Genomic DNA, 18,651 nt, shown 5'->3' with positions numbered 1-18,651 from the left:
TGCCTTCTCCATTGTATACTGCACTACACAAACACGAGCTTTGCACATGGGGGGGGGGGGGTTGTAGCCTCGTCTGAGGGAATATAGCACCTCTTTTAAAAAATACAAATTAATTAAAGAAAAAAAAAGTTCTTCCGGGCTGTAGAGATGGCTCAGCAGTTAAGAGCACTGACTGTTCTTCCAGAGGTCCTGAGTTTGATTCCCAGCAACCACATGGTGGCTCACAACCATCTGTAATGGGATCTGATACATTCTTCTAATGTGTTTCTGAAGACAGCTGCAGTGTGCTCATATAAATAAAAAATAAATCTTTAAAAATTTTTTTAAAAAGTGTTCTTCCTGCAGTTACTAAAATTCCAGGGCATTCTTGTCCTGTATGGTAATGCAGGTTGGGGTGATATGCCTTCAATAAAAATGAGTGATGTAATCTAACCTGAGGAAGGATGGTCTTTACCCAGCTGCCTCTCAGAACCCAGTGTTGCTGTGTAGAGTATACCCTCCCAGGAGGCTTTCCAGAGGACCCTGGGATTCCAGATCTTACTGGAAGCACCACCCACAGAGCTCCTGAGCCACTGGGAGCCAAATCTTCCAGACCTTCCGGTAGCAAGGTGCAGGAACCCGCAAGGGGCAAGATTCAGACCCAATTGTCTGAGTGGTGAGGCATCAAATTGTCAGCCCAGCTCCTCTGTGTCTGATGTGATATCTATCAGGGGAAGAGGGCGAAGGAGATGGCAAGCAGCTTCCTAAGAGCACAAATTCAGTCTCACTACCGGATATGGAAGCAAACATAAATACAATCTTATCTAATCTCTCCGTCTTGGGAGGGAACGGTACAGCCTGATCTGGGGAAACCGGGAGCCGCTGGAGACATACAGCCCTAATAATACACATGTTCTTTCTCCGGTTATTAAATATCAGCAAGGTAATGCCACGATTCAGCTGAACAAAGTCCCCGGAGGCTTTCGGTTATTTTCCAAAATTTTTGTCTCAATACTGCCACCAAGTGTTCAGTGCCCTCACTTCTCAAACCTCAGCTTAACTGTTAAAGGGAAAGCTGTTTAACCCTAGGAAAGACCAAGGGGGGGGGGGGCGGGGGGAGGTGTCTATAATGCATTTTTGAGTGGGGAAAGTAAAAAATATAAGTTCCAAAGCAGTATGTACTTTTGAATCCAAACACATGGGTTGAGTGTGTGTATATGTGCAAACTTTTTCATATGTGTGCATGCATAAAACAAAAGCGAAGCAAGCAAAATACCTAGCACAGAGCTGAGACTATGGTTCAGTAGAGCTCTCAACAAATATGTCATGAACCCCCAAGGCCTCATACCAAAAATAGACGGATGAATGGATGGGTGGATAGATATAGACAGACAGACGGACAGATACCAAGAAACAGTCACCAAGTAATTGGTGATCATTATCTCTAGTTGTGGGATTTAGGGATATTTTATTATTTCCTTGCTTCACCTCCCAACTTGCAAGAGTGCACTGGCCACAGATAGTGTTCTCATTTTCTAATGGAAAACACTACCTTAACCCTGGTGGCTTAAGACAGCCTAACCTCATTTTCCCACAGTTTGGGCAATTGCAAGTCGGAAACTGTTCTCACTGGACTTCCATGGCCTCTCCCTGTTCAAAACCAGCCAAAGCCAGCAGAGCCCTTTCCACCGGAGTTTTACCTATTCAAAATGATAATTTTAAGGAATCGCACCTCCTGGCTTCAGGTTGTTTCCAGAAGGCAGCAAGAAGTGTTTAGAAGGGAGGGTGCGGTTCAGAGCACCAGGTTCTCCTCCCGCAAGGGAAGACGCACATTTCCTCTTTTGTTTTGGTGTGGACTCCCAGTCCTCTGAGGGGAAGATCAAAGCCCATACCTCGCGACACTGTATGCTGTGCACCCTCAGACCAGGTAAGGGCCCATTCGGTCCAGCTTCTGCTCCGGTTTACAATTGCAGAAAGCCTCAGAGGAAGTCCTGCTGGGTAGAAGCTGAAAGGGACAGGACATATGAAGAGAATGCAGGTTCAGACTGAAGGAGTCTATAGCGTTAGGGGAAACCCCCAATGCCTGGGGTACAGCCAAGTGGAATAGCACTGGTCCAGTATGTGTGTCGTCCCCCCCCCCCCCAGAAGGAAGAGGGGGGAAAGCCACTGGGCAACTATGTAACCAATACCTCAGGAAAGACACAACCTGCTTCCTTATCCAGGAAAAGTTCCCCTATCCCTTCCCAAGAACTATTTCAACCCTGACTCTGATTTCTATTCCCATAGAGCTGTGTGTAAATGAACTAGGGAATCTTTCACGCGGGAGATTTTTGAGATTTATTTATAATCTATATGAATCAGTAATGTATTCCATTTTATTACTGAATGACATTCCATTTATAAAACTGTCTCATTTATCTATTTTCATGTAGGTGGACACTTGGGCTGCTTCTAACTTGGTGCTGTTGTGGTTAAACATTTCTTGTTAATCAAAGGCCAATGTACCGGCAACCACCATCATCTGCATGGGCCCAGGGAAATTGTGTCCTACCTTTAGCTCAGCATTAGGTAATGGCTATCAGCGGTCTGATGCTTATGAGAAAATCTTGCTTTGGTTTAGCTTTGCAGTGGTAGAAACAAGGAACTTTGTGCATGCTAAGCAAGTGTTCAACCACTGATCTACATCCTCACCTCCACGAACAAAATTTTTGAAGCACAGTCTGACCTATCATAATGTGAGGAAGTGGAAGAGTGCAATACGGATGGAGGGGAGTAGCCGTGTGCTGTGTCATTGTGCCTTCAGTAAACATTATGCATTTGTAATATGCAAATGTGATAGAGGGTTCACTTCCCTGTCCCGGGAAAAATGTGGTGACTAGGAAGGGAAGGGAGAGTCCAGGTGCCTATTTTTAGGGTGGTACTTGTAATCAAAATAGAGATAAGAAGTAAGCTACGGGCTGGAGAGATTGCTCAGTGGTTAAAAGCACTGACTGCTCTTCTGAAGGTCCTGAGTTCAAACCCCAGCAACCACATGGTGGCTCACAACCATTCGTAATGAGATCTGACTCCCTCTTCGGGAGTGCCTGAAGACAACTACAGTGTACTTACATACAATAAATAAATAAATCTAAAAAGAAGGAGGAGGAGGAGGAGGAGGAGGAGGAGGAGGAGGAGGAGGAGGAGGAGGAGGAGAAATAAGCTACTTCTGAGGAAACAAAGTGTGGGAGTCACTGAAGAGGAATCTTTGACACTAAGGAAATGAATATAAAGGTGTGTGTGTGTGTGTGTGTGTTGTTGTTGTTGTTGTTGTTGTTGTTGTTCTGGGAACCAAGCCCAAAGTTTTGTGTATGCTAGGTGAGTGAGTGTTCTACCCCTGGGCTTCATCCCCAGCCAATTCCTCAAGTAATGGAAAGAATTGGCTAGAGAAACCTTTCCATCAATTACAAAGTCCTTACTGCAGTCTGGACAATTAGTACGGGGCAGAAATTGGTTGTGCTGAAAGACAGAACACATAAAACTCACATGAAACTGGAAGACAATGCAACAGAATGTCTCTCATATCGTAAAGATAGGTAGGTAGATAGATAGATAGATAGATAGATAGATAGATAGATAGATAGATAGATAGATAGATGCAAAAAAAAAACACTAATAATTCCATTGATCCAAAAATTGAAGTTAAACCACCCTTGGCAGGAAATATTATTTCTATGGCAATAAAGCACAAATAATTATTCATTTTTACCAGAGGAGAAATTCCTGTCATAATGCTTTTAAAGAGAAACTACTATATTTTTCAAACTTGGTAGTTTGTTCTTAAGTGTAAGTTAGTCCGATAATGTGGAAATATTACCTTAATATTTAAGAAATTTGCAGAATTTTCCTTTTCTTTTTTTAATAAGGAAGGCACCAGGCAGCTGCCCTAAATAAACGTATCCCTTTGGGATAAGTTAGCTTAAAGTCATTAACAATGATCTCCACACCAGATCTTGATGTGGATATGGACAGACTTGCGCCCCTTGGAGAGATCTCTTCTGAACCTGTGTGTTGTCTTTATAACGCTCAGTAAGGTTGCATCCTAGGGCAGACTGGCGAGCTTGGCACAGAGGGGAGTGAGGACCGTTCTCTGTTGGAGAGCTGAGTATTTTATAATTGACTGCACTCCTAAAAACAGAATCCCTGGACAGCAAATGACATTTGTAATTCTGGGCAGTGAACCCTCAAATCACCCCTTGCTGTCAGAGTCTAGCGGACACCTTAAAAAAAAAAAAAAAAAAAGGTCTAAATTATACATAAAATAAAAGGTTAAGCTGCACAACTTTAAAGGTGGTGTACAACTAGAATTCCAGAGGATGAAGTAGGAGGCTCACAAGATCAGGGCCAGCCTGGGCTACATAACAAGACCCTGGGGCTTAGTCAACGGTTCACTAAATATTAGGGTCTACAAAATGCCCTGGCAAACTTCAGCGGGGTTAGATCGTTCCTTCTCTGGCAAAAGACTGGAGGAAACCTAAGCAGATCTATAGCTGCGCAATCTCAACCCAGAAAGCAACGGCGTTGTCCTCTGTGGAAGGCTTTTCCATGGTGATATGGCATCCTGGGGAGTGACTTGCCAAGCCGGAGGTGCAGAGATATGACAAAAAACCCTCTGGAGTTTGCAAAGGTTCAGGGGAAGATGGGTGCCCCTATGGAGAACTCTTTACGCATGAAGTCCATGAATTCTGGACTAATTCGTTAGTAGATGCTATAGAAACATGCCCCTGTTTTAAGGAGTGGTTTATATTTAATACTCTGGGCTTCCTTTATTTTTGGATCCTCTCCTCTGCTGTTGACACCAAAATAACTGGTAATCTCAAGATAACAAGGGAGGTGACAAGACTGTGAGACTTGAGATAACCGAGGTGTGTGGAAGGGATGTGATGCCAAAACAGGAGGCCGGGCTGCCGCACTCAGGGCGCAGTAGCTCCAAATATCCCCAAAGGGGCAGAGCCTTGCAGCGCTCTGCTCTTCCTGGGTATTTACTTATTCCTCGCTTGCCACGGAATTGACTGGGACAAGTTGTCTTACCCCACATTTACCAGCAGGGGGCAGAGTCAGGATTGCGTAGTCTTTAGACTGGACTTTGCACTCGAGGGGGCCAGAGAACCAGAAGAGAGCTCTAGTGGAAACCTGAATTCAGTCTGTGAACTCCAGCTCACTCCTTTATTTTAAATCTTTCCAGGAGAAAGTCACGGGATTTTTAATACAGTAGCACATATGTGATTAGGTCTGGCATTTTCAATAGCTACCAAGGTTCATGAGAAGAGCCGAAATCCAAAGCTCAGAGCTCTGTGTATATATATATGTATGTGTGGGGTGCATGTATGTATTCGTGTATGCTTATGTGAGGCAAATGCACAGGCGCATGTGTGCATAAACCAGAGGTTGATATCCAGTGTCTTCCTCCTTTGCTGTCTACTTTATTCCCTGAAGCAGGGACTCTCACTGAGCCTGGAGCTGACACGTCAGCTAGCTAGCCAGCTTGTCGTGAGGTTCGTGTCTCCATCTCTGCTTCCCTGAGTTACACGTGGGCCATCCTTCTCACCCAGCTTTTACATGGTTGCTGGGATCCAAACTCACACTTATGGCAAGACCTTTACCACTCCGAACTGTCTCCCAGGTCTCAGAGTCAGAGCTTGATTCTCAGGTTCTTAGGGGTTAAGATTATTCTTTAGCAGGTTCAGCTCCTACCAAGCCTAGCACTCTCAAACGGTTGTATGTGGACACTATTTAACTGAGATGCAGTGAATTTAGCGCTCGAGTTCAAATTCCCTTCTTTCTAATGAGACATCTGTGTATCTAAATAAGGACAACCCCCCCCCCCCCATACACACACAACTCCCCCGGCAGTACGGAGAGTCAAAAACAGGGCCTTGCACATGCTAGGCAATCTTTCTACCACTGAGCTGTGCCTCTACCCACAAGATTTTGGGGTGTTTTTGCTTGTCTGTTTCGAGAAACAGACTATGTGCCTCAGACTCCCAAGTGTGAGGCAGGGTTTCACTGTGTAGCCCTGGCTATCCTGGAACTCACTCTATAGAACAGGCTGACTTGAACTCAGAGATCTGTGTGCCTCTGCCTCCTGAATACTGGGACTAAAGGCCTGTGCCACCACAGGCTAGCTAATGATGTATATATGTCTGTGTGTGTGTGTGTGTGTGTGTGTGTGTGTGTGTGTGTGTGTGTGTATATATTTTTTAATGTTACAAAACAAAAACAAGACATCACCATCTGGTCACCCTTTTTACTTTATCCCCACGTTGATGGCTTTACTATTTCAACAATGATAGACAGTGCAAGAGTTCTAATTTTGCTGTGTCAGGACATCATGGTGGATAAAAACACAGGCTGGGGACTGAGGAGAGAAAGGCCTAAGCTTGGCCGACTTGTTTTACTTCTTTAAGCCTTATGACAGAAGGATACATAGAAATGCCTCTTCTCCCCATCCAAGCACATAGTAGGACTTACATTCTATATCCCTATTAAACTTGGACTGCATGTTTGATGGCCTTTGGTCAGCAGAAGGTAAAAAGTGCAATGTGTCCGTCCTGGGTGGTATGTAGGAACCAGGGTGGAGTTTTCATGCTTCCTTATTGTATCCCGTGGCAACTGCACCGGCCTATGTTCCAGAGAGAGGATAACTTGAGGCAGGCTCACGATGGGATGACAGCGGGGCCAAAACTTAAGTCAGTAATATTTTAAAATAATAGGGTATTTGGAATTGTTTGTTAGGGTAGTGGGGCCTGATCTGGATGACTGGTTATAGCCTCAGCTTCCTCATTTGTCATTATCCCTAATATCCTTAAGAAATTGTAAAGCTTAAAAAATACATGTTCTAAAAGACTTAGTGCAGTGCCAGGCACATGTGACTTCTGCAGGAATAGAAACTATGAGAGGATTGGGGATGTTGCCCAGCTGGAAGAGTGCCTGTCTTGTATTCATGAAGCCCAGGGTTAAATTCTCAGCACCCCATAAAACCAGGTATGGTTGCCCACAGTGCCTCATCATAGCATTTGGGAAGTGGAGACAGTATCAAGGTAATTCTCCAGAACACAGCAAGTTCAAGGTCAGCCTGAGATGCATGAGACTCCATATTGCTAAACACTGGGAAGGAAAATATCTCAGCCCACTCAAATTTTTTTTTATTTTTTAAGACAAGGACTGTGTTATGAACTTGGTAGAATCTAGAATTGTCTGGGAGCCTCCTGACTTGATTGCATTGATTGAGATGGAAGATCCATCCACTGTGGGTGGTGCCATTCCCCTGGCTGGGACCTTGGACTATTGAACTAGAGAAAGGAGCCGGGGAGCTGCAAGCATTCATCCCTCTCTGCTTCCTGACTGTCAATGATGTGACAGTTGCTTCATGCTCCCACCACCTTGTCTTCTCTGCCATGACAGTCTGTACCCATGAGCCATGAGAATACACTCTTTCTCCTGTAAATGACTTTTGCCATGGTATTATATCACAGCAATATGAAAAGAAACAAAGACAAGATCTTACAATTCATCTATCCCAGGCTGGCTCCAAACTCACATTCCTTGTGCCTCAGCGTCCCTAGAACTGGGATTCCGTGTGTGCAGGGCCACACTCAGATTTCATCGGGTTTCAATGAAAGAACAACTCTCCTGCCCCTCAAGCTGCCTGTAAAATGTTTTATCTCTGCTTAGATTCACAGATTCTCACATCCAAAAATTGTTATTTCACCAGCATATGTCAACACCTACAGTGGTCACAATTTCCCTTCTACTGTTTCACAAAAGCATATATTTTATTCTAATAATAAGAAATAGAACCTACTAAACTAGGATTTGCTTTTTCCAAACTAGAATAGCAAGTGTCTCCTTACTGAGCAGTTTCTAAAATTCTTTATTCTGCCCTATTTAAGCTGATGCTGAGACTGAACCGTCTTTGGAGAGATTAATGTATGCTTAATGGGTGCTGTCATCAGACAATGTCCTGAACAATGAATCACCCTTTAGTTTCCTAAGTCATAGAATTATTACCATGTAGCCAAATTAAAGCTAGTCTTTCACAAGTTGAAGACGGGATGGAACAGGGGAAAAGCAAGGGAGCCAATAAATACAGTGTTTATGTTGAACCTGCTTTGTCATTGTTGTTGGGGGGGGGGTGTGTTTGTCTGATGGGGGGGCTGAAGCTTTAATTTGCTACCTATGTTAAGTATTAAAAGAGCTTGTTCCTAGTTTCCTCACCACATTTGACATAGCCCCAGGCATGCCTCGGTCCATCCTAGCTGTTATAACAAGATGTTATCCAGGACTGGGTGGTTTAAAACAACAGAAGTTGATTTTTCACAGTTGCAGAGACTAAGTGTCTATGGACTGCGTGTCTGATGAGAGCCTGCTTCCTGGTATTTAAGCAGCCAGTTTCTCACTATCTCTCACCAGGCATATGGAGGAAGGCAACTCTCTGAAGTCTTTTATAAAGGCACCAGTCCCATCCAGGACTCTGCCCTCAAGCCTTCTAAGACCTCCAAACACCACCAGGGATTGGGTTTCAAACATTCCAGCTGCTGTAGACACCATCTCTACCCACAGGTCTTATCATTATAATTAAGAGGATAACAAATGCACTTGAATTCCTAATTAGATGAATTAACAATACAAAACAGAAGGTAGACCTCCAGTTCAGCATCTTCACAGAATGCCCATTTTTCTTAAACTATAATAAATTATCAAACTTTTGAAAGCCCTGTAGACCATAGCCTAGACTAGAACAGTGCCCTACTTAACTACTCCAGGTTTAATCCTTAGTGCTGGGAAAAGTTTAAATGTGTGCATGAGCATGTGCGTGTGTGTGTGTTACAATATATACATGTGATGGCTATTCTTGGTTGTCAACATGACTATATCTGGAATGAACCACAATTTAGAAATGGGGGGGGGGCACAGCTGTGACCTGGATCTTGAGGCTGGAAGACACAGCTTTTGATTCAGATCTTGAGGTGGGATGACTCACACTTTTGATCCAGACCTTGAGGCTCACCTTTAACCTGAGCCACACCTTCTTCTGGAGCCTACATGAGGACAATGGAGGATGGATTTGGTTTGTTCTTCTTTTGACTGCTTGCACTCACTTTGCCAGTACATCTGTTGGAGCCCACTTCTTCAGGATTCCAAATTATACAGAAGACCAGCTGAACAACCCAGCACCTACACTCATTCCAATAAATTCCCTTTATGCATATTCATTCCATAAGTTCTGTGATGTGGAGAACTCTGACTAGATAGATAGATAGATAGATAGATAGATAGATAGATAGATATGAATGATAGATAGATAGATAGATAGATAGATAGATAGATAGGAACGATAGATAGATAGGAATGATAGATAGATAGATAGATAGATAGATAGATAGATAGATAGATAGACAGACAGACAGACATCCAAAGGTATATGAAGTAGCCATGGAAAAGTGCAGTCTCCTAGCAAGCAAAATACCCAAAGGTCAGAGAAGGCGGAACTTCACAAGGAAACTGCACACCAGCTCTATACTTCTATAAGTCGTATCTTGTATGAGCTCTGACCCCTTTACCAGGCAAATGGTGAGCTGTGACGGTGACTAAGTGAAGAGCATTTGAAAACATCCAGATGTGTTGATGGCAGTTAGATCCAGATGTGTTGGTGGCCAGTTAGATCCAGATGTGATGTGTGTGGGTGGCCAGTTAGAGGCAATCAATGTTCAAATAGCCTTTTATTTTATCCCCATTCTTACAAACCCTTTAATCAATATTTCCATCTCCATAATTATCTGTGCTTTGAATTAAGATTGTTAGAAGACAGCATTGTTTAAATCAAGGAATAAATTACATGGTGAAAACCTTCACACTAAGGGACAAAGTCTTGTGGAATAAAACCATACAGGTCAAGACAGGGAAGGGTGGGCGATATTTTACTGTTCTGATGAGGTTTCATCCTTGGATGTACCATTTATATACACTGTCAGACTTCTGAAAACACTTTCTACATGACTTCTGGAGAGCTGTGTGCTCAGCATTACCTAATTTCCTCATAAACCTCTTGTTTTTAATCAGCTAAGTGGCTCTCTGCTGAATTCCTCCCTTTTATTGATATATTGCGAGGGTTGAGGCTATGCCCAGAAACTAAGTAATTCAGTGTGGATGAAATGGCACATCACCATAATTATGATAGAAGACAGAAGCGTGCCTGGGCATACAGAAGATCTCAAGGAGACAAATGTTTACATTAAAGCTTCCTTAAATGGCAGGCTCTGCTGCTGCAGAGAAAGTGACATTCCTATGCCAGGCTTTTCCACAGAAATCTCCCCAGCAGCTCTCACATGGTGGCTGGCTCAGCATCTCCTCAGGACAAGACCTTGTCGCTTACTGACTGGGGCTTTGATGCTGGCTACAGGTTAAAAAACTGGATTCCATTTGTACCTTAGCCATCAGTCTCCATGAGTGAAATGTGTCTCAACTCTTCCAAGACCCCACTCCACAACTGTTAACTGGGGACAATCCTTTCTGAGTGAAGTCCTGATAATCTGCCCTTTAAAACAAACACTAGCAGGTTAAGGTACTGTATACCCTGAATCCCAGCACATGGGGATGCAGAAGCTAGTGGATCTCTGTGAGCTAATGGCCAGCCATGACTACAGTGTGACCCTGTCTAAAACAAAACCAAAAGCCATCAGGCTAATGAGTCAGCTCAGTGGGTAAACTGTAAGTTTAGAACCCGGGTTTGGATTTGAAACTCCCACATAAAAGTTGGGCACAATCATCTGTAACCTCAGGTCTGGGAAGCAGAGACAGGCATGTCAATCCTGGTGCTGACTGACCAGCAAATCTAACTGAAACAATGGAGGTGGGGATAGGGAGGGGGAGGGGGAGAGGGGAGTGAGAGGGGGGAAGAGGAGGGAGGGGGGAGAGGGTAGGGGGAGAGAGACTGTTTCAAATAATAAGGTGGAGAGCAATACAACCTGATATCGACCTCTGGCCTCTACTCACCAGGAGGCACACAGGCAAACGGATCTGCACACAAATACATACTCACCTTTACACATCCCTCTGTCTCTGTTTCTCTTCTCCCTCCCACATGCCCCCTCCTACACACAAATAATTAATTTTTAAAAATCCCTTAACAAAGCCGGGCATGGTGGCGCACGCCTTTAATCCCAGCACTCGGGAGGCAGAGGCAGGCAGATTTCTGAGTTCGAGGCCAGCCTGATCTACAAAGTAAGTTCCAGGACAGCCAGGGCTATACAGAGAAACCCTGTCTCGAAAAAAAAAAAAAAATCCCTTAACAAGCAATATGGAAGCAATAAAAAATGAGATTGCTTGCTATCTCAAATAGTCCTTGTGCCACTACAATTGTTTAAGTGACACCTCCTGGAATCCCCATTGATTAAATATATATCAATTGGATGTCAGATACCTTGGTATCAGGGGAGAAATGTTACCCGCCCATCCACATACAGTAGTTGCAATAGCAAAGTCCCCTTCTCTAAATTGTTACCACAATCCAGTTGCATAGTGTATCCACACGGGGGAGCCAACGAGCAACTCCTTCCTATTGTTCACTAGATGTTGGTGGTTGAATGGGTCTACAGCTGGTGGTAGTGTTTGGAATTGTGGCCTACCTGGCACTGATGGGAGGCAGGGAGCAAAATCCCATTGAAAAGGTCGTTTAAATAGCTTGTGGATAATGAGAGGTTATTTCATTCAGAGACATTTTACACTCAGTGTGGTCATTCAAAAGTATAAACTTGATTGCTGCAAAGGACTTGTGTGCCCACTTGGACCCAGTGCAGGCCCCAAGCAGGTATGTCATCCGCCTTGCCTCATAGGACATCTGGTTCTGAAAAGCTGCCTAGGAAGGAAATTGTGAATGTACCAAGCTGTTTAATATCTACAGGGAAAGCAGCATGATACTGCACAGCTGCAATCCCAGCATTCAGGAGGCTAAGGCAGGAGGATCAGAAATTCAAAACCAGCCTGGGCCATGTAGTAAGACAGTCTCAAAAACAGGAGCTGAGAAGATGGCTCAGTAGGCAAGGCACTTACCACACTTACCACACAAGACTCTGCCTCAAACAAGGAAGAAGGTAAGAACTCATACCCGCAGCTGTCCTCAGGCCTCCATTTGAGAGCTATAACACATGCATGCTCACACCCACACATATGTGAATACATACATACATACATACATATATCATATACACACACATGCAAACACACACACACACATGTAAAGATAAAAACAAGAATCAAACAGATAGAACTCCGCAAGGGGAACAGGTTAATCTCAAACAAACAAACAAACAAACAAACAAACAAACACATTGTGATTCTACTTCCATGAGTTTAAAGTCTTTTAATAATACGAACACTTACCCCAAATTTCTTTATTATTCTTATACAAAAACAATTTACATAAAGTTTTCTGAAGGCGGCACTCTGGTGGCTGATGTTATGCTAAGGCTACATGTTGACACCATACTGAGGAATTGTCACAAACCTACAAGCATTGTAAACCTGTGGGAAGAAGGAAGACACTCTCCTCTTACAGTCAGGACTCCAGAACCCCAGCACCAACCTACTGTAGGATTCCTAGCATGGAACCATTGGTCAGTGTTCCTCGCTTCAGTGGGGAATGATTAGCAGTGCGTCTTCCTTTTAACAATAATGCATTTTTCCAACCAGAGATAGCAGCCAAGTTCTCAAGCTCTTGCCTTGCTATGAGAAGTTGCAGCAGGTTAATTTTCTAAACTGTGGCTTGGTGAGGTGAGGCCAATTGGGATGACTCTTCCCGGGCACCAGGACATTACCCAAGGGTAACTTGAGCGTATTTGCTCTCAGCGTATAGTGTGGCACTGAATGGGAGGGATGCCCAATATAACAGGCTTTGAGAGCAGTTTGCTCCAGAACTCAGAACACAGGAGCAAACGTGCCTAGGGACAAGCAAGAGGGACAAAGGGGAGAGACATGTTATAAAACATTGAGAGATATGACTGGGAGAGGGTTCCTGGATTCCTGTACTCATTAGCTGCTTTCAAAGTCGTCACAGTTTATCTTGGGAGTTCTCAAGTGCTGCCCCGCCCATTTTTCCCACCACCTGCCACCAGGGACCTTCGGTCATGGGTGTCTAAATTCCACAAGGTCCATGGACAGTGACTGCCCCAGCAGGATGAAAACGTGAAGCTTCCAACAGAGGAATCTTATTGCACCAACATCCCAGACTGTCCCAACTCCTAACTACCTAAACAGCCCTGAAGCCCTTCTCTTCTTACATGTGTCTCTGAAACCTGACGCTGACAGGTACTGGTACTCAGCACACGCGCTCACTACCCTTGGGCTCTCTGCTCTATTTTAGTATTTCTAGTTTGGAACCACTGGTCAGTGCTCCTTTCTACAATCTAACCACGGATGTAATCCAATGCAGTGGGTTTCGCCTCTGAGGCTGGTGTCGCCTCAAATGCGCCCTTGGCAGTGGCAGGTTCTGCTCTCTCCTGGTGACATGCCAGAGTCTGTGGCTTGTCCAGCTACAAGACTGCAGAGTGGGTCTCCGGGAGACCACTCTCCTCAAGCTTCAGTCCCAAATTGTCGATCCCGATGCTGGTAACAGGGGGCACGCTGCTTTCTGGGGGCTCTACCGTGCGCGTTGGGGTGGAACAGTACAAGATGAAGCCAACCATGATGACTGTGAACGACAGGATGTAGAGTCCTGAGAACTGTGGAGAGAAAACAGGCAGTTAGTTGCACTCCCTCATACAAGCAAGGGGCTGTGGCCTGTTGTCAGCTGTTCTTTGACATCTACCTTCACAGTCTCTTTCTGGAAGTCATCATAGGAGATGACAATACCCCAGCCCTCCCCTATACACAGGTAAATACTGGACTCAGATGGCTTGACAGCTAACTGGATCCTTGGCTTTTGTTTGTTTGTGACAGGGTCGCAGGTAGCCCAGGCAGATCTCAGACTCACTGGGTAGTCAAGGCTGACCATGGATGTCTGATCCTCCTATTTCTACCTCCCAGGTGCTAGGATTACAAATGTGGGCCACTGGTTCATACAGTCTAGGGATATAAAGCTTCATACATGCTAAACCAATAGACTACCAAATGAGCTGCATCCCCTAGGCCTTTGGGAAGAATCTATAGTGAACCACGTACTGGATTCCATCAGAAAAGCTGTCTCACAAAATGGAATAACTAATTGGCAACTATGCACATCATGAGAGAGACCCCAGCTTATGGATCTATTATCCAACACAGGACCATCTACTTGGGATCTTCTTGGCCTACACTATTCCAGTGAATTTGATCTTGTTAAGTTTAACAAAACTGTCATATCTCTGTAGTTAAGTCTTGCGTTAAAATAATAATAGTAAGCAAATCAGGAGAGCTAAAGAGAGTCAGGACATTATTCTGTAGGAGAGGCTGAAGTCCACTGGGGTGACCAGAGCAAGGACAGTCAGGGGAACAGTTCCCACAGGAGGCATCTGCTTCCCTTCTCCAGAAGGACCAAGATGGAGGGAGCCCATGCTGACAGAGGCTCCACAGGATGGAGGGAGTTTCTAGTCCCTCATCTGCTCGCTTTCTTTTTCTTCACTTTTATTTTACCAGTATGTGTGTTTTGCCTGCATGTATGTCTGTATACATGGAGGTACAGCCAGTTCTGAGCCACCATTGAGTACTGGGAATTCAGTCTGGAGCCTTTGGAAGAGCAGCCAATACTCTTAACCTCAGAGTAGTCGCTCCACCTCCTTTAACCTACGCAAGAGAAGACCAGTGCACTACAGGGTATGTGGAGGATGTCCATCCTGACACACCCCAAAGTTAAAGTCAATTATACTGAATAATTTGAATATTTGCTCCTTTTCAAATGAAGGATCCTTCCAAAGTTTAAGTTTAAATCAGTGCAGTTACCCCATTTATTTGTGTGTGGTGTTTTGTTTTGTTTTGTTTTTTCTTTTTGGTTTTTTGAGACAGGGTTTCTCTGTGTAGCCCTGGCTGTCCTGGAACTCACTCTGTAGACCAGGCTTGCCTCGAACTCAGAAATCCGCCTGCCTCTGCCTCCCAAGTGCTGGGATTAAAGGCGTGCGCCACCACGCCCGGCTTGTGTTGTGTTTGTTTGTTTGTTTGTTTTTGTTGTTGTTGTTTTTTGCTTCTCAGTTTCAGTTACCCACAATCTACAAGGATGGGCCCAGCATGGTAAGACATTGCTTTGCTTTGCTTTGAGGGTGTTGGTGTTTTGAGACATATTTCCATGCAGTTCAGGCTGTCCCTAAACTCACTAAGTGCCAGGATTATAGTCAAGAAACATGACACTTAGCTTAATCTCAACCTTCCTGTGGACTGGAGCAGCCTCTCCCCCCTCCCCTGGATACGGTGAGGATATGAACTCAATGACAACCTGACCTGGTAGCACATACCACCAATCCCAGCTCCTGGGTAGTAAAGCCAGGGGACTTGGGAGTTCAAGATTATCATGAAGTCCATAGTAAAACACTGTATCAAAATTAAATAAATACATAAAACATGCTCCAGAGAGCTGGCTTGGTGGCTTGAAGAGCACGTGCTGCTCTTTCAGAAGACAAGAATTTGGTTCCCTGTCAGACATCTTACAAACACCTGTAACTCCAGCTCCAGGTGCTCCAACATCCTCTTCTGACCTCCTCAAGAACCCACACATCTGGCAGGTACACAAATAGATGGATACATACACACAGATGCGCACACGCACACACACACATACACACACAGATGCATGTGCACACACACACACACACACACGTACAAAATAAGTTTAAAAATGAAATCAAATAAGAACAAAAGCCAACGACAATGTCAAGCTGAACAATGAGCTTTGAATTTTTATGTCTAATATTTAGCATGGTGCCAAACACACCACTAGTATCTGATGTTAGTAGGGAGAAAATTACTTAGAGACCATAGGGAATGCTAAAGCTATTTAATACGACCTCATCTTTCTCTCCCTTTGAGATTGGACCTCATTAAGTTATTCAAGTTGGTCTGGACCTCCTGAACTCAAGGGATCCTCCTTCCCCAGTCTCCCAAGTAGCTGAAACCATAGGCTTAGGCCAGTGCTCCTGCACCCAGCTTAGTAAACTTTAAAGCAGAATTATGAAAGTTATTCCCGTTTCCTAGAAAGTGTTCACGTGACCAATGGGAAAACTAACGGTCTGTTCAAAATAGGTCCTGTTTGCTTTCGTGACTTTCCAGTGTGCCAAGAACATAGCTTCTAACTCTTGCATTACAGGGTAGAGACTGTGTGAAGGAGGTCAGCCTCCCAAACCGGGTCTTAGCCTTTTCCATTTTTAACTCTATCCTTTGTGTCTGGATCTGTATGGGAACTCTCTATAGACTACTTTATTCAACAGTATTCATTCACTCCAGATCAATACTAGACATGTTGAGATTTAAGAGCTGAAACAGGGAAGTTTTAAATTTAAGCCCCTTTCTCAAATGCTAGTCTGGAAAAAAATTCTGAGCCAAAGTTTTTAGGGAATACAATTTTTTTTAAACTGGTAGCTTACAAGAGTCTGCCTTTAGAAACTACACCTAGGAAACTGGGGGGATGGATTGAAAGGTAAGAAGGTGGGCTGTGCAAACATCGGGGCTTCAGTTCGGAGACTCAGCACCCACATAAAAAGCTGTGTGACCAATAAGTCTGTAATCGCAGCACTGTGGGGACAGTGAAGATTCCAGGGGTCCTATTCTGAGAGAGACCCTTTCTCAAGAAAATAAGTCTCATATGTCCTCTCTGGCCTACACACACACACACACACATACATGCATGCACTTGTACCAAGTACAGCTAAAACTCTAAGGACCATGGTAGAACTGCCCTTTGCTCTCTGAGTCTTCAAATGGCCTTTGACCAAAAACAATAAAATGTGATATCAAAGCAAGCTACTGGACGCGCAGGTACAGAGGACCATTAACAAAAGAACCGGAAGGGTGGTCATGCAATGGCGTGCTCCCATTCCAAGAAATGCCGTGTGAGGTCATATGCCCAACAACAGGACACAGACAACCACTTCTTCATGTTAATGTCAGGAGCAGTGATGAGAAAGTATTTAAGATCCTAGGCTGAAAGATTTGGGTTTATGAAATAAAGTATGTTATGATTTAAAATACAGTAAGTAGCGGCACATGTACTGTGAACTGGAATGCTTCATTCCTTTACCCTTATCTCCTCCTGGACATTATTTTACTTAGAGTGGAAAATGAAAAGATAAATTACTAAGGAATGGTTGGTTCAAATATAATAATATGGTTGGTTAAAAAATAGGAAAAGTGGGGCCAGGGAGAAGGCTCCGCAGGTAAAGGTTCTACAATATTGGCCCTAACAACCTGAGTTCGGTTCTCAAGACCCACATGATGGAGAGAGTTGATCCCCAAACTATATTCAGGTCTTCAGATACGCCACGTCACAAAAATGCGCTCACACACACACACAAATAAATAAATGAAATGTAATAATGGTTTTTAAATAAAGAAGAAAAGTTAAATGGGTATGGAAGGTCACAGATAGCCACTCCTCTCAGTTGGAATCCCATTTAAGAGATTCAGGACATTAAATAGGTTAAAGGAGGTGGAGCGACTACTCTGAGCTTAAGAGTATTGGCTGCTCTTCCAAAGGCTCCAGACTGAATTCCCAGTACTCAATGGTGGCTCAGAACTGGCTGTACCTCCATGTATACAGACACACATGCAGGCAAAACACACATACTCGTAAAATAAAAGTGAAGAAAAAGAAAGCGAGCAGATGAGGGACTAGAAACTCCCTCCATCCTGTGGAGCCTCTGTCAGCATGGGCTCCCTCCATCTTGGTCCTTCTGGAGAAGGGAAGCAGATGCCTCCTGCGGGAACTGTTCCCCTGACTGTCCTTGCTCTGGTCACCCCAGTGGACTTCAGCCTCTCCTACAGAATAATGTCCTGACTCTCTTTAGGATCCTTGTCTCCTAGAAGAGGGCCATGTGCAGCCTCAGCACCAGAGGGCAATTCCCTCCCTTAGGAGAAAAGCGGCTACTCTTGACAATTCTCAAAGGAATATGCATATATGCATATAATAACAGTAGTGAAAGAAGAGGCTATAGATTTGAAGGAGAGAGGGAAGAGGTCTCTGCAAGGGTCTAAAGGGAGGAAAGAGAAAAGAGAAACGTGATTATATTGTGATCTCAAAAGGTTAAAAAAAAACCCTAGGCCTATTATAAAAACTATTCCTCTGGTTTACTTTAATGTTTTTATGTGACACTTTCAATAACCAGTAAATATTTCACCAGTGTTAACTGAGAAATTCCTTTATCAGCAAGTATTCAAAGATATCATCTAGTTCCTGCCCCACATCACCTTGGGTGGTAAAAAGGTTTACACTTGGTTCACAAACATTTCTGAGAACCCAATGAGCTTCATATATCAGTAATTCAGATAAGCCTTGTGAGTCTGTGACTGCTGCTTTCCTAAAAAGAGAATAAAGCAGCCCCAAGGATTCCTGTTTGAGTATCCAGAAGGTAGCCAGGTGTGGCAGCACCTGTCTGTCACACTACCACACAGAAAGAGAAGGCGAGAGGACCCTGAGTTCAAGGTCACCCTCTTCCACATAGTGAGCTTGAGGCTCGCCTA

At 44.1% G+C, this 18,651-nt stretch overlaps 1 protein-coding gene across 4 annotated transcripts in view; it reads right to left on the bottom strand.

The window, feature by feature from the left end:
• Nucleotides 1–12,354: 12,354 nt before the first annotated feature.
• Slc35f2 (solute carrier family 35, member F2) overlaps nucleotides 12,355–18,651 on the bottom strand; it is a 46,729-nt gene continuing 40,432 nt past the window's right edge. For 3 of the 4 annotated variants that reach the window (XM_006511461.4, XM_006511460.2, XM_006511462.3), the window contains exon 8: nucleotides 12,362–13,733. In XM_006511461.4, coding sequence (XP_006511524.1) covers nucleotides 13,545–13,733 — 189 coding nt within the window. In that variant the 3' untranslated portion in view covers nucleotides 12,362–13,544. Of the gene's footprint in view, nucleotides 13,734–18,651 lie in introns of all 4 variants that reach the window. The other variant, NM_028060.3, reaches the window with a different exon arrangement.

Source organism: Mus musculus, chromosome 9 (assembly GCF_000001635.26).
Source record: "Mus musculus strain C57BL/6J chromosome 9, GRCm38.p6 C57BL/6J".
NCBI lineage: Eukaryota > Metazoa > Chordata > Mammalia > Rodentia > Muridae > Mus > Mus musculus.
The sequence above is the reverse complement of the archived record's forward strand: the minus strand, read 5'-3'. Positions and strand labels throughout refer to the sequence as shown.